This window comes from Calidris pugnax, unplaced genomic scaffold (genome assembly GCF_001431845.1).
Source record: "Calidris pugnax isolate Ruff unplaced genomic scaffold, ASM143184v1 scaffold2, whole genome shotgun sequence".
Classification (NCBI taxonomy): Eukaryota; Metazoa; Chordata; class Aves; order Charadriiformes; family Scolopacidae; genus Calidris; species Calidris pugnax.
Window position 1 is genome coordinate 2,535,540 of NW_015090766.1, and position 15,045 is coordinate 2,550,584.

General features: G+C 40.4%; 1 protein-coding gene across 4 annotated transcripts in view; it reads right to left on the bottom strand.

The window, feature by feature from the left end:
- Positions 1-15,045, bottom strand: part of PTCH1 (patched 1) — a 69,146-nt gene that overhangs the window by 40,213 nt on the left and 13,888 nt on the right. For 2 of the 4 annotated variants that reach the window (XM_014936772.1, XM_014936795.1), the window contains 5 exons: positions 4,472-4,661; positions 3,116-3,185; positions 2,912-3,003; positions 1,226-1,424; positions 488-609 (listed from right to left, as the gene is read on the bottom strand). In XM_014936772.1, the coding sequence (XP_014792258.1) occupies positions 488-609; positions 1,226-1,424; positions 2,912-3,003; positions 3,116-3,185; positions 4,472-4,661 (673 nt within the window). Of the gene's footprint in view, positions 1-487; positions 610-1,225; positions 1,425-2,911; positions 3,004-3,115; positions 3,186-4,471; positions 4,662-5,277; positions 5,380-15,045 lie in introns of those variants that run through there. The other 2 variants (XM_014936779.1, XM_014936787.1) reach the window with 2 other exon arrangements.

The following is a 15,045-nucleotide window of genomic DNA, read 5'->3' on the forward strand; positions in this document are numbered from 1 at the left end:
CTCAAAACTGTATTCAAGGTGTAGAGACATAAAAATAGACTTTTTATTGATCCTCAACAAAAAGTTCAGTTGTTGGAATTCTGAGAGATGTCAAATGAGTGAGTACAGTGAGTATCAAAATTACTTTTTCCCCCCCTTTCCACTTTGATTGTATTTCAAAACACAATCAAAGGTGTTCAGTGCTTTAAACACTGTTCAATGCTTTCTACATACATTATAAACAACAAAGTTGCCAGGAAGAAGCTTTCTTTCTGGGCAATGTACGCTATCATTCTGAAGTCAGAAATACGAAGCAATGACACCACCTTAAATTTAGACAACTCTCTAATCACTCTTTTAAATTCTGTTCTCTTCAGGCATGTCCTCCTAAACTGGGATTCATAATATACAAGAAGGGCTGTAGATTTTGCATGATCCTCTCCTTGCATCCCCAAAACCAAATTCTAACAAAGAAAAACTTTTATATTTTCTTCAAACATTTGTTTACCTGACAAGTTTACCAGAACTGTTCTTGACTGTACCACCTATTATCAACTCCTCCTGCCAATGCATGTATTTCCTTGACAGTCCATAGCATCCACCGCTCAAAACAAGGGCTACATCAAGAGGCTAGAAAAATTTATAAAGAAGCAAGTAATCAGTTTGATAACTTCAGAGAAATTCATACCCTGATTCAATACCCAGCGTACCACAGTAAGGGATGCTGGAGGCAATCTAGGAGGTCTACAAAGAGAAATGCGTTCAACAAATTGACTTGAACAAATCAGCCAGATCCTTGTTGACCAGAAGGCAATTTCTCCAAAGCCTGGTGTGGATGATAAAGGGATAGATAAAACTGGGGGTCATGACTTCAAATCCTTCACAAAAATCAAGAAAACTGGTGCTACTTGAAGGAAGGCTTTGGCTGCGTGGTCTGAGCGTATAGGGCCAGCTGTGTCCCAGCAGCGGCTAGGTCTGGTTTGTTGAAATGCCACATCACTGCAGAGCCACACGCAGCAGTAGGTGACAACTGTACCCCAACTTGAACTACGCAGGCTTCAGCATTGCATCACAGTAGGAGGGAAAGTTCCTGACTGTGGGCTAACAGCACGTAACAGGAACAGAAAAATTATATCACTCAGGAATAAGAGCTATATATTGCTTGGAAGAAAATGGTACCACCTTCTTTTCTCTCTGACCTCCCCCAATACCCTGTCTCCCTAGCCAGCAGGACAAGCAAACTTACTTTGGTGGAATTTTTATTGGGAGCTGTGATTGGGCAATCGGGATCAGCAGGATTCAGGCAGGGTCGATCCATATAACCATGACCAACCTCTGCTTTATTCAGCATTTCTTCCCAGCTCTCCACTTGGTAGTTTATTTTCTTTAACTCTTCCAAGAATTCTAAGGGGTCAAAGTTGATCCACTGCAAAGGAGGCTTCCCTCTGCAAGAGAAATCAGGGGAAAATGACACACACACACAAAAAAAACCCCAAAAGAAGCACTGAAACAAAAATAACTTTAAAATTCATATTTGCACAAATAATTGAGTTATTGTCTGTTACAAGTTAAAACCTTTTCTGGTAAGGTTGTTTCATAAAATGTAAGGCATGTTTTAATTAGATTGTTTATGTTGTTTATGTACTTTTCTTGCAGCTCAGTTGTAATTTTAACAAAATTACTCAGTTGTTACAAAGTTATTGTATAAAATGGGAATATTCACTGGTTAAAAATACCTTCATTTACAAGCAAAGCAAAACAAACCATCATGCACCTAAATAACAAAAAAAGCAGCCAACTGCTGCTTCAAAGAATTAGGGGGGGAGGGGAGAGGGAAAGAAGAGAGGGGGGCTGAGGGAAGAAAGCCTTTCTCATAGTATCAGATTACTTCTTGCTAGTCTAATAATAATCTTGCAAATGTAATCAATCAGTATAGCTGATCTTTGTTTATCTATAACAATACTGTGCTCCTTCAAATGCCCTGGCAGCTTGACTATCAATGATCAAGCTTTCCTGCTACCATGGCTGTCACTGCTATCACTGTCACGTCTCCCACCTCCCACTTCTGAATTTGTGATGTTGACAGACTAGAAAGGCTTTTGGCTGCCTTATTCTGTGGTTCAAACCACACTGTATCTGCTTAACCAGGCTTAAGTCATTATTCCAAATCTCCCAACCAGAAAACACAAACCCCCTTATTTCCCCATCTAAAACTGTACACTAAAGGTTAGAAGATGGCCATTGCAAATTGCTTTTACGGAGACATGCAAACCAGGACAGAAACAATAACTCAAATGCTAACTCTTGCATAATTAACAGAAAATGCCTGCACAGATTAACAATTAACTCTTTAAAGGATTCAGGGCATATAATATCACACTTGTAAACTCTGAGAAACCACCCATAAAATACACTATACTGTTTCTTTAATGGTCTCATAAGCAAAGGATTTGTTCTTTATTCGTTAGGAAGACTTGAGATTTAACCCAAGACATTTTCTTATGAATTAAATTCCTAGCCAATCTTTTTAATTATTATTTTATGGGGGAAAAGGAAAAAAAAAAACCAAACCCAAACAAAAAATACCACCAGAAACAGGTTCATTTCAGAGGGAAAAAAAAAAAAAAAAGGCATAAAATTCTTAAAGCTTGAATTAAAAACTTAGATTTTATTCTGGATGCTTGCAGAATGAGGAAAAAATACTGTAAGATTTAAATCTATGCCTACAAATCCTCTTAGGAACAGGAAAATCTCTGTTCAATGAAAAAAAAAAAAAAAAATCCACGCATATTTCCTGTACAGACACTACACTTCATCTTTTATTTTTGTTGAACCAGAATCTGACTAACCAATGGGAATGCAACTGAAAAATCACACACAGTTAAACAGTTAAAATCAGTCAGAGCAGAAAATTATAAAAAAACACGCTTACAATAAATAGGCAGTTCCTGACTGTAGTTTTGCTCCCTCCCAGAAGCAGTCCAAAGGAGTGATAATTAAGCAAGGATAAAGATATTCTATGATCTGTCAAAATCAGAAAGGAGAAAACCACAGTTATATAGGAATATAATCAAAGCAGCACAAGCTGAATCATGAGAATACACAAATCTTGTAACTAAATGCCTGCTATACATACGTGGTCCATGTAACCTGCCTCTGTGATGAGTTCTCCTGATTTGTAACACAAATGTTCCAATTTCCACTGTCTGTAAGAAATACAAAGAAGAGTATTTTCTTCTTGCACAATTACTGAGTAGATATTTTAAAATTGTAACAGACATTTAAAATGGCAACTCCTATACATGTATCGGCTTCAAGTAGCAAATCACTGAGAAAGGCAAATATTACTCAGCATAGCTATACTACACCTGACAAAAAAAAAGCAAAGGCCTTTGTTTTTGTAGTTACAGACCAGACATTTGTTTCAGTTATTCTCACATTTCTCTGTAAAACTCATTAAAAATAATGGAGCTGCTTTTGGATGTACAGGCTAGTCAACTCACATTAAAGGGAGAGAAATCCATCTTTCTACAAATGAGACCGCTTGTGACTTGTGGTATCACTCAGTGACACAAACGGGAGAGTGGCCAGCGGCAGCTCAGGGGACCAGAATACTCCCAGCTGGCCCAGACATGCAGGAGAAAAGGAACCATTAGGATTCCTACGCTACAGCTTCCACTGCCATGGCTTCTAACGCCTTAAACAAGACAGGAGCTGGGTAAAAGATAATTGGAGACTTGGTATTAGTGCAGTGAGGCATCGGTTGGACGTGCTGAAAAGACAAGGGGCTTCATGCCTTGCCAGCAGCACCTCTAGGCACATCATGTAAGTAGCCACCCTGGAGGAACGACTTTGCAGGGAGACATCTCACTAGCCCAAAGCTGGTACCTTCCTGAAGTTACTCTTTTCCTTTATTATTCCTTTACTATTTTTTGTTGGACAATATACATCTCCCAGCCTTGTGTGTGCATACAGACACTCTGATGGCCAGCCCTATTATGTCTGTATTATTAAACAGCTATTATTCCACCCACTGCCATTTCTCACATGTCTGACTTTCCCTTTATATCCCAACTATTAGGGGGATAGTAACCTGAGCTGCTGTTCACAGTTACTAGATACCTCATGACGGTGTCAGGAAGTGAATTCAACTCTAGTATGGAAGGATTTTCCATGTTAGGAATCCCATCTATAAGGCCCTATGTTTAAAAGCACAGACATCACTCCTTTACCAAGACAAATGCTGGATACTGTAGCACTGCTCATAGCACTACTCTCTCAGAATCTCTTCCAACACCACTTTCCCCATCTAATTTGTTCAAAGCCAACTTGTCACTGCTACCATGCCTCAATATCAGAAATCGGTGACATTCACATCAAAACAAGGGATAGGCTCCGAAGTGCTGAACATTTAAAAATACATGGAGGGAAGCTTGCGCTCAATTTCTCAGTTGTGACAGCTGACCAATAAAACATTTGCATTTGCCCTTACCTGTTGTACATGTAGACATGTACTCTGCTGGCCTGAAGTGCAGAGTCAAGGTGCTGGCGGAGTGCTTCTGCTGTTAGTACGTTAGCACCATCTTCCTGTGGAGTCTGGATCATGAGCTGGGGGTTAAACATGGCCTCTTCTCCAATCTTCTGCCGTGTGTAATTTAACTCCTGACTCACTCGTCCACCAACTGATGGATAAATATCAACAGCTTTGTATTAGCCAGGAACTGCTTATTCTGGAATTGCTCGATGAGAACTCTCCAGTCAGAAAAACCTGACCGTGTGCATGGACTATTCTGTCTCAAACTGAACACAACTAATAACAACTTTATTTTAGGAACACTGCAATAAAAGCCATATTCCTAATTAAAATACCATTGCCTCTACTGCACTAAAACATTGATGCGTAAACTGGAGCCTCCATCAGTTTTTTCTACATTATAACCAATATACCATATGCAAAAAATTGGAAAAAGAAAGAAAAAAGAAAAACCTTTTCCTTGCAGACCAGACCAAATACTATGTTACAATTTCTTACACTTGTATAAACAGTCCACTTCAATAGCACATTTCAAGATAAATTGCTTTAATTTACACTCTCCTCCTAAATAATTTGGCAAAGGCAGAGGGAGAATGTTTCTCTTCAGTTATAAAAAGGGAGGAGTGAAAGAGTAAGTGAGCATGAGTACTTCTTTTAGCCTTAAATAAAAAAAAAGAAAAAAAATCAAGTTCACATAAAGAGATGCAGTTTTGAGTGCAGCAGGAAGGACTGTCAACAACTAATTTGCCCCAGTGGTCTAGTACCTGTGTGACATGCTGGGATGCAGATCATTCATGCGTGACATCTGTTTTTAAACCCACATGAGCTGAGCGGTGTGCTCCATATTAGAACATGGTTTAAAAAAAAAACACAACCAAACCAACCAAACAAAAAAAAAAGGCAAAGGGAGACTGCAAGGCCGACAGGCTCTAGAGGGCGCCATATTCAATTTGCCTTGCCAGAAAATATTACGTCAGAATGGAAAATTATCTTCCCTCTTACAAAAAAGCATTCAGCTAGAGTTCATATACTTCATATAACCTCCCCTGTAGTCTCTCTAGTAAACGCTTGTAGGAGGTGGGGTCAATTAATTCAGCCCATTAGCTGAATCAAGGCCACATACACACGAGAGGGACAAGAATACCACCAACATGTTGTTTCCATCTCTTACAATTTATTACCTTTATTGCTCTGCTAAATCCCAAGCTGCAGACCTGGTCTAATTTGTTACATTTTTTGCAGTCCTAGTCAGCTTGGCACTGGTGATCTGAATTACTGCCAAAGTTTAGTTCTGCAACAGTGTGAACAGAAATTAGGCATCTACCTCTATCTCTTCCTAGGCCGGGTAAGGGAAGACTGATTTGTAACCAGTTGGCACTTCGGAAGATGACATTCCCAAACCTGAGCAGGGAAATACTTTTTCACTTGGGCCCTCAACCCAACCATAACCCCCCTGGGGCTAAAAGGACCACCAGGCAAGAAGCTGGGCCCCTGCATGGATAAAGCTGTCGGAATGAGACCCTCAACAATTAAACCGTACAGTCATTCTGGCACGAAGCATTGCCTCATTTCTAGTTCAAGAATTCTGTGAAGAAGTAAGTGTTTCCACAACACACTCCATTTTTTTCAGCCTGTCACATGTGGCATTACCTCCTTCCCACCAGTAAGAAAAAAATAAAAATCAAAGTAAAACTTTCTTACCTAGACTCCCTTTACAACTTCTTAATATGCCTCTTACTACAGTGAGAGAACATACAATCATTGAGACTGCATGTGCACGCTAACAAAAAGCTGTTATTTTTTTATCAAGAATTAAACTCTAAAAATACTTTAATCCATCAGGCTCACGTTCATGCTCACTGCTGTCTTTTTCTATCAACCAGTAGTCTATGACACACTAATAAATTTTGCTTCATCTACAGGAATATGGGGTAGGAATAAGGGAGCAGAGTTATCATAATCTCTATGTCTTGGAACCAGAGCTTTCTTTTGCAATCCTTTACACTGCAAGTGCTCCCAAAGACAAAATGTCTGTCTCCCTCTTTTGTGTCTCAATGCCAGCCAAGACAATAAAGCCCCAACTCTACAAGGGTTGTGGAGTCTACCATCCATTTCTACTCCCGGTACTATATTCTCCCCCATTCCACCCGTACATTCCTTTTGAATTTAACCAGGACTTGAACCAACAAATCGTACTTCATGCAAGACAAAGGGCAGCATTCCTATCTCTGCTGAAAGTGACCAACTGTTTACTATCAACAGAAATGATTGCTTCCTAATCAAGGTCCTGTCAAACCACATTAACTTCACTGAACAAGGCAGATTTAGCTAATCAAAATTGTATCACACAAGTCAGTCATGAGAACAGAAGCTGTTTTTTTCCCTCTTTAACATTCAAAACAGGAATAGCAAAACCACCCAAGAATACACTTGCACATTCCAGAACCCAGCAGCAGATCCACTCTGCATTCGTTTTAAGGCATTACACCATTTAATTATTTTTTTTATGGGTCCATTATTTACATTTCTTCAGCCAAATAGAGTAAAGATAACTCCACAGGCAAATGTAGATACTTTACACAACATAACAGGTACAAAAAAATTATAAAGGCAGATTGCAGATGAAAATTCTGACTGCCAAAATCAGATTATGTGAAGACATACGGACAGACCAGAAGCAAGTGGATAACTGGCCTTTCAACATATCAGAAGTAATAAAGAGCAAAATGGAAGCCAAAAAAAAAATCTACAAAGTTTTGGCCAGTGATATTTTCATTTATTTAAACTCAAAGTTTGCAAAGATCACAGAGGCTGTCTCAGAGATCTTAAGTCTCCACAATCAGTACAAACAGCTGAATATGCACTTCTTTAAAAATCAAGTGCTCTTGGTGCTCTCCTCCACCTCCCCACCCTGCCAACTACCCACAGCAGGTGCAAAAAAACCTAGGAGAGAAACCACTAAAATGTCACTGAAATGTACCTGAAGCCTTTGGCCTCACTGTACTGAGGACATGCAATACTATGCTCAACACTTGCACACCCTGCAGAAGGTCATTCCTTACATTTGTAAGGAAAAAAAACAATAACCACCATATATTATAGTCATCACAGGATTTCCACACTATAGGACAAATGATGTAATGGAAAATATGACCAATGAACAAAACACTAGTATTATGTGGTTTTCCTTAATGGAGTCTATTTTCTTGTATCTGGTGGCAACAACAATTTACACTCAAAATACTACCAACTTAAATTTTATGTACAGCATACAGTATCAATATTTCCCATTTTATTCCGTATCAAAGACAGACAGGACGACTACACTTTAATATCCTGGTGACAAAATCCACACATCACTCTCCTTTTTTGGTACATCAAAAGCCACTTGATGGCATTCAAGTCCTTTATTACATGATTCCTTATAATTTAATGCCTAGACAGCTGAGTTGGTGGCACAAATTCCCACAAGCCAAAATGCTGATTTAAATAACAGATCAGTTATTAAAATAATTGGCATACTAATGTTGTTGGTTATTAAATTAATTATATTATTAATATTAAACACTCTTTGTGTTACCAACAGACATTATCTCAAGGCTGGTGGTAACACAGTGCAGTAGTTTCTATACTATCCTTCCATCAGCGTCATCAGATTCTGGGTGTCTGCCTATTAGAAAAGAGACACTATGCCATTTGTACAATTTAGCTAACAAATTAAAACAAAAATTTTAAAAAAAGAAAAAAAAATTCACAAAAGTAGTAACACCAGTGTCCTGGCACCATTTTTCACTTAATATACCAGTTTCTAATTCTTGAGAATGTGTTTGAAGGTCCATGTTCAACATGAGACAGTTTTACTGACAGCATCTTTGTTGCTGAGTATTAGCTCCTGCTAAAAACCTGATTTTTCCAGAGAAGAGGAAGGTGTCTTCCCCTTCTCCTCCTCCCTGACATCCACAGGCTTCCCTCTTAGCTCTTTGCCGGAACATGTCAGATCTGCCTTGAGCAGATCTGCATCCCATACCACGAAACACACTGCTGCTCCTCCTGAACTTCCCCACCAACTGGAACAGAAGCTGGTCAAGGTACTAAATTCTTTACCCTTCTGAAGGGCCTGAAGAGAGCAGTAATTGTCAGTATGGATAATGAGTTGCTAGGAACTATGTAAGGACCACCATGCCTCCCTCCCCGAAGAGCAATGAACAGCTGTCAGGTGGGAGCAAGTTTTAGTCATCCTTAACTTGAGGCAGACCTGAACCCGTGACCTATAGGTGAAAGGCTCTAGATCCCATTACCAAGCACAGGGATCACAGTCCCCAGTGTTTCAGTCATCACATATTAAAATGCTTCAATGCATCTAAAGTGGGAAGCACCCAAAAAACCAAAACTGCTTGTCTCTAGTGTACATTTGCACAACACTGATGTACCTTTCAATGACATAAGAGTGAAACTGTATTTATTGGCACAATTTCTGACAGATTTCCTTCCACTGACTTACTAACAATTTCAAAGTTGCTGGGTCATTCAGCTCATGTGCTCATTTCTACTGCGAATGTCACTGCCTTACGTATACCTTTCTCACAATAAGCGTTCAAAACTTACAAGGAATTACATTAATACGTTTACAAAGAACTCTGGAATCCACCATGGGGAACCGCGGTCCCTTTCACATTGAGTAGTCTCAAGAGTAAATTTGACCTCTGCTACGCTAAGAGATCGATCCAAAATCAAGCAATGAGTGATAGCCAAAAATCACTGCTTGTTAATTTACTGTCCAGCTGCTCAAAAGGCATGAAATACTTCTTTTTCAGAATAGCTTACAATGCTCCATTTCAGGTTACTGGAATTGCCTGAGGTTTTATTTTTTTCAGGCATGAACACTACCTCTATTAACCATTCAATAGTTACCTTGTGCACAACTGTGCAACAAGTAGCTTAGCAGACAGCAAGCTCTCTCTGAAAGAGAGCATTCCTGAGAGCCAAACACTTGGGTAAAAATGTTTGCCTACCAATGGGGCGGACAGGCTTTGAGAAACCAAAGCCAAGATTTCTAGAAATACCTACTGGTTTTGAAGCCTAAGTTCTTCTGTTACAAGCTTGAGGCATGTGAACAGAGTAAAATTTTCTGGAGAACTTCCCTTCTGAAGACTATGGGCCTTAACGTGCTTCCATTTGAGCACTTGATGGGGGGCAAGCCACATTTCTGCTTTGTTTGAGCAACACCATCTTCTTCATTTTTCCAGGACACTAAATGTGTAGCATTAGAGTAATGCAGCCTAACCTTTTGACAGTGCCAACTCAAAGCAATAACATCATGCCTCTAATAGTCATGGACACCTCACACAAACTATGTTTTCATTTCATTCCTCCAAAAGATGCATAGGTACCAATCTACTAGATACATAGATTAGTACCCCTTACAATGCTTACATCATGGCCTGCACAATAGGCAATGCAGGCAACGTCTGCAATTTGCAATAACCATTATCACCATCACAGGAACCCAAGAGAAATAGAAAATAAAAACCCTACATGACTCAGTAACCATAAAACCAAAGACTGAGACTAATATCCCCATGTGTTCACCCGAGACTCAACCTTTACCAACCAACCCAAACAGCAGCAGTGTGCAGGGAAAGACAAGAACATCTCAGACTTGCAAAGAGACCAGAGAGCCCCCCAGGTATGCAATGTGTTCCATTCATGATGAGTGCTGGGGAAAGCTGCAGGCGCCTTGCCTCCTCACCCTTCAGCACCCTCTCTCTCCCAGGATGGGAACAAGGAAGGGTCCTTGTATTCATACCTCTCTCCCTGGCATCCTACATAGCCCATCTCCCTCAACTTTGACAGCTATTAAGGGCTTCCCTCTACTCCGCTTCCTCACGTAGTCTCTGCTCGTGCTGTTCCTGCACACATCTCTGTTTACACGTGTATACAGGTGTTACTCAAAAAACGACAAAATGAAACCAGTTTCATACCATTACAATGACACACACATAACGCCAGCCAGCCACAGCTTTGCCTCCCTCTCCTAATTGCATACCAAGATCAGAAGTATTCACACCTGCCACACAGCAGAAGACAAATGACACCAATGACAACTTCCATTTTTACTGACAAGAGAGCACAGACCTCACGAGAACAAAACACAGCAGTCAAGTACTACTCACACAGGACTGAAATCTCCTATAAAGAAAGTGAAATAAAGAGCTGAAGTTCTCTGGCAGATATTAAGATTATCCTGCCTCTAATTAGGCACAGAAAAATAATGGCCTTTTGATTTAAAGCTTCCTGTTGCTCTCTAAGGAGTTCTGTCTTCCCGCTCTTCTCAGATGTTTCAGCTTGTCTGTGCTGCTCTTTGTCACGAACAGAATATAGTTTTTCTGCACACAGACAGTATTAGTTCGCATTCTGACAGAAGAGCAAGAAAGACAGCACCTTCCTCAGAATTATCATTCTCTCGTCCTGACAGGCCAAGTACAAGGGTAAAACTGTTCACTATGAAGAAGTGCAAGACAATTTCATTGAAATTTAAGTTTAGTCAGTACAAGAAATGGGACTGGTTTGCAGGTCCACTTCTGTAAACTTTTAAAATGCTGTCTACTTGTAGAGTCAGAATTGCTATTGGTTTACACGGTTGATCTCTGAATATATTAATTACTGACTGTGAAACGTTATCATAGATATTTGATGTACCTGATATTCTAAGGATGCTAAGGATGGCTCTTGTAAGCCCATCAGGATTACATTATAAAAAAGTTTTGGCTACCTGCAATGATTTTTTTTCTGCTCATGTATTTTACTATGCAAAATAAAGGCTTCATAGGGAGTGACGTACCGAAAAAAACATCCATTGAGAAACAATGAGCTTACAAGAGCTAGAACACAGTAGTCAGCAATCAGCATCTTTAAGAGAGTACAGCGTCATTCAATGGACTGTGCAATAGCTCAATAAAAAATTATAATCTTTATCATGTAATTAGACATGATCTATGCCAGCACTAGATTACAGGCAGTCAGAAATTCCATGCTGTGCCTAGGTTTTCTCACACAGAATTTACTCTGCTGAATACACGTATCTGCGTTTGTACAGCTCACATGGAATAGTGACAGTTCTGTCTGCACAGGTTAAGACAGCCTGCGCCCTACCACAGCCCTTTCCCCTGCCATCTCCCTTACCAATGTCCAGGTGGGCACTCTACACTTCTTCTCCCCCATTATAATGTCCAACAAAAGGACACTGTCTGTCTAGAATACCTTCACATGCCAATGTGAAGATTTAACCAACTTCAATCTCTCTTTAGCTTCACTGACTTCTAGGAAAATCTAGAAGCAATGTGACCATTTCAACCATTTCTGTCACACTAGGTAACACCAGGTTCTTAGTTTGGGCTTAAAAAAAAAAAAAAAAAGAAAAAAGAAAAGGCAAAGGCAAAAGACTGCAGCCTAGAAATACAAAAAAGTTACCAAAAAAAAAAAAAAAAACCCTGCCAAAGCACTTCAAAAGGCTGCTTTTTATCTCTCAAGCCATCACATGATATGAGTTAAGTTTCTTCTCACACATGCTGGGTGGGGATGACTCCAGTGTTGCTGTTACAAATTTCATTAATGCTGACATGATTATGAATAGCAAAAATAAAAACACACATCAAAGATGGCTTTTCATGCTGTCACAGTTTGACAAAGTTTAGAGCTGTGACAAGGACACAAAGCTCTCTGCATACTCAGGAAGACTGCCCAACAACAGCTGCCTCTGCTCATAGTGGGAAACCTTCCCTGCAATTTTAAGAGCTAAAACCTTTTCTTTCTAAAAATCAAATAAAATCTGATTTTACGTGTATGCATCTGTATTGCCCATAGGCAGAAAATTAGTATTTCTGATTGGGTAAAACAGACAGGTAATTAAAAGACATCTTTTGATAGATTTCTTGTTTGGTGCCCTTCTGGGTTGCAAAACTGGAAAAGTGCAGTAAAAAACCCAAACCAAAATGAACAAATTGAACAGTAGAAACTGGAAAAAACCTAACATGCAAGCAGCTTTGAAATGTCCAGTAACATGCAAAAATGGTACATGCAACTCGAACTTTCCAATTAAACATAAAATGCAGTAGCTGCTTACTGAGTTGCGACGCACATCCTTGGTAACATGGTATGAGCTGTTCACCTCTGGGTCACTGGTTCTAATCCAGCCAGGAACAATAGTGACCACAAGTTGTTTACCATCTGACAGCTGTTTGCTAGCTTACGTGAAATGAGTTGGTGGTCTCAGTCCATTTCCTAGCAGGCAGGTGTCCATATTATAGAAAACCACTGTCACAATTGGCATCCTTGTTGACCATCCCAACAAAGAGACTGAGGAATGAATGGACCTGGAGAGCAAACTATCCTTTCTTCCGACGACATGGTCCCTTCAGGTCAGAGCTAAGCCACAGCTTTTGGTGGAGAAGCCCAACTATTGAATTTTCTGGCTGAAGTAGCAAAGGAACAAAGAACTTTAGACTTTGCTTTTTCCTAGAAATCAAGAAGACGGCCTAGAGGGAGAATAGGCAGCTAATACAGACTCTCGCAGTTCTCCAGCGGTGTGTGGACACGTAACCATTTACACCTGCTGAGAAGTAAAGCTGAATTTTTATTTTTCAGTAATTTATAAAAACAAGTATTTGAGCACACGTCATAACAGGCCAAAATCCTCAACCGTACATGAGAGTGACTACATTTCCAGGAGTTCTGCTGAGAAGGGTATGTAAAGGACTTCAAGGTCTAAACCTAAGGATTTCGAAGCAGCTGAATATAATTGTTTTAAGTTACTTTAACTTCAATAAGAGCTTCTGCTGGGTAATATGTTAAAGACAATTTGCTGTGTTGTTCCACAGCAGTCAGCTTTCCTCTAGGCCCAACTTTTCATTTAACCTCTCAGTGCCCTTTCCTCAAATATGTAATTGTTTTCCTGTGTGGTTAAAAGCAGCATTTTTAAGTCTTTTCATCTGTACTCCTGGGATAGCACAAATTTCGGCTGTACATGGAGTAGCACAAAATTCAAATGCAATTTTTTTAAAGGAGCAAACAGCAATGAAAAAAAACCTCTTCATCCAGAACCTTTTAGGGGATACTGTTTCCTAAATAGTGCTTTTAGAAGACAGCAAAACTAACATATAGAAAAATGAAAGGAATGAACATGTTATGAAACAGGGTACAGTTTCTTTCAAGTATTCCCTACCAGCTGCTTGCTGAACCATCTGTTGTTGCCTAAGCAGCTTCCTTCTGAATGGCTTTGCACTGAAGCAGAACTGCTCTCACTGTTGGACACAATCAGGTCAGGTCAGCACTCCCCCCAGCACCGAACCTGCTGCCTGTCACGGCTCCCCCCACCTCGATATTTCTTACTGGCCACCAGCTCCCAAGACAGTGCTGCATCTGTCAGGAGGCCCATTTTTCATAGTTTGCTTGCTATTCACACCAGCAGCAAAGAGCGCATTTCATTTTGTGCGGGATGCAATCAGAGATTCCTGTCAGATACTCCGAGAGGGTGACCATATGGCCAAGTTTATTCCGCAGCAGAAAGGGCTGGGAAAGAAAGCTAAACAAATGACCAAAAACACACCCCACAACACAAGCTTTATTTCCCACTTTTGGCTACCCTGATCATGCAGGAATTTTTACTTCGCTACCAAGCCCACCGGGCTGCAACAATGGTCCGTTCTGCCTTTGAACCAGCAATTACAGCTGCCCCAGACACACGGGAGGTTCTACCAGACCCTGCTGTCTCCCACAGACACCGCTGATGCCGGCGGCCCCGAGCACAACAGAAACCCCTTCCCTCCCTCCCTCCCTGCACCAGGGCAGCCCCCTTCCTTGCCCAGGAACAGCAAGGCACCGCCACCACCATCCTGGTGCATTTCCAAGGCCTCCCCTTCCCCGCTGCATCTGTGCAGGGAAACACACATCGCTGGGAGCCACTTTCATGATTTTGTTGCGAGCGGGATTAGCTGGATTAGGGGCTGATTCATAAGGACCCCCTGCGGCTGTGAGGAAGTTTCATCACAAGGTCAGTGTGGTGTGAACTATGTTCTGTCAACACCACCACTCCTTATAGCCGACCACAAAAAATACAAAAGGGGGGAGGGAGGGAAAAATTGCAAGTGAAATATATGAATGAACAGTTTACAGCAACAAAGAGATTTACAGATTTCCCCATCAACTGCTTAAAAAGATGTGTACCCTTCAACGCTGTGCTCCTTTAAAACAAGAAACCTGTATTAGTCATTTTTAATTTATAAAGAATTTGGTGGTTTAGGAGGTGGGAGGAACCTGGGGAATAAGTGTAGCAACCTACACACAAAACCACAGAGGAACTTTTGGCACTTAGTCTAAAACCAGTCATGCAGCTCGAAGATTGTTGCGCTGTTGAGATTTTATTACATATAATGCTGTCACCTTCAAGACTGTTTAATTCCTAGCCCCCTAAGTGCAGTAAGTAACAGAGACATTAAAAAAAAAAAAAAGAGAAAAAAAAAAAAAAAGACAAGTGG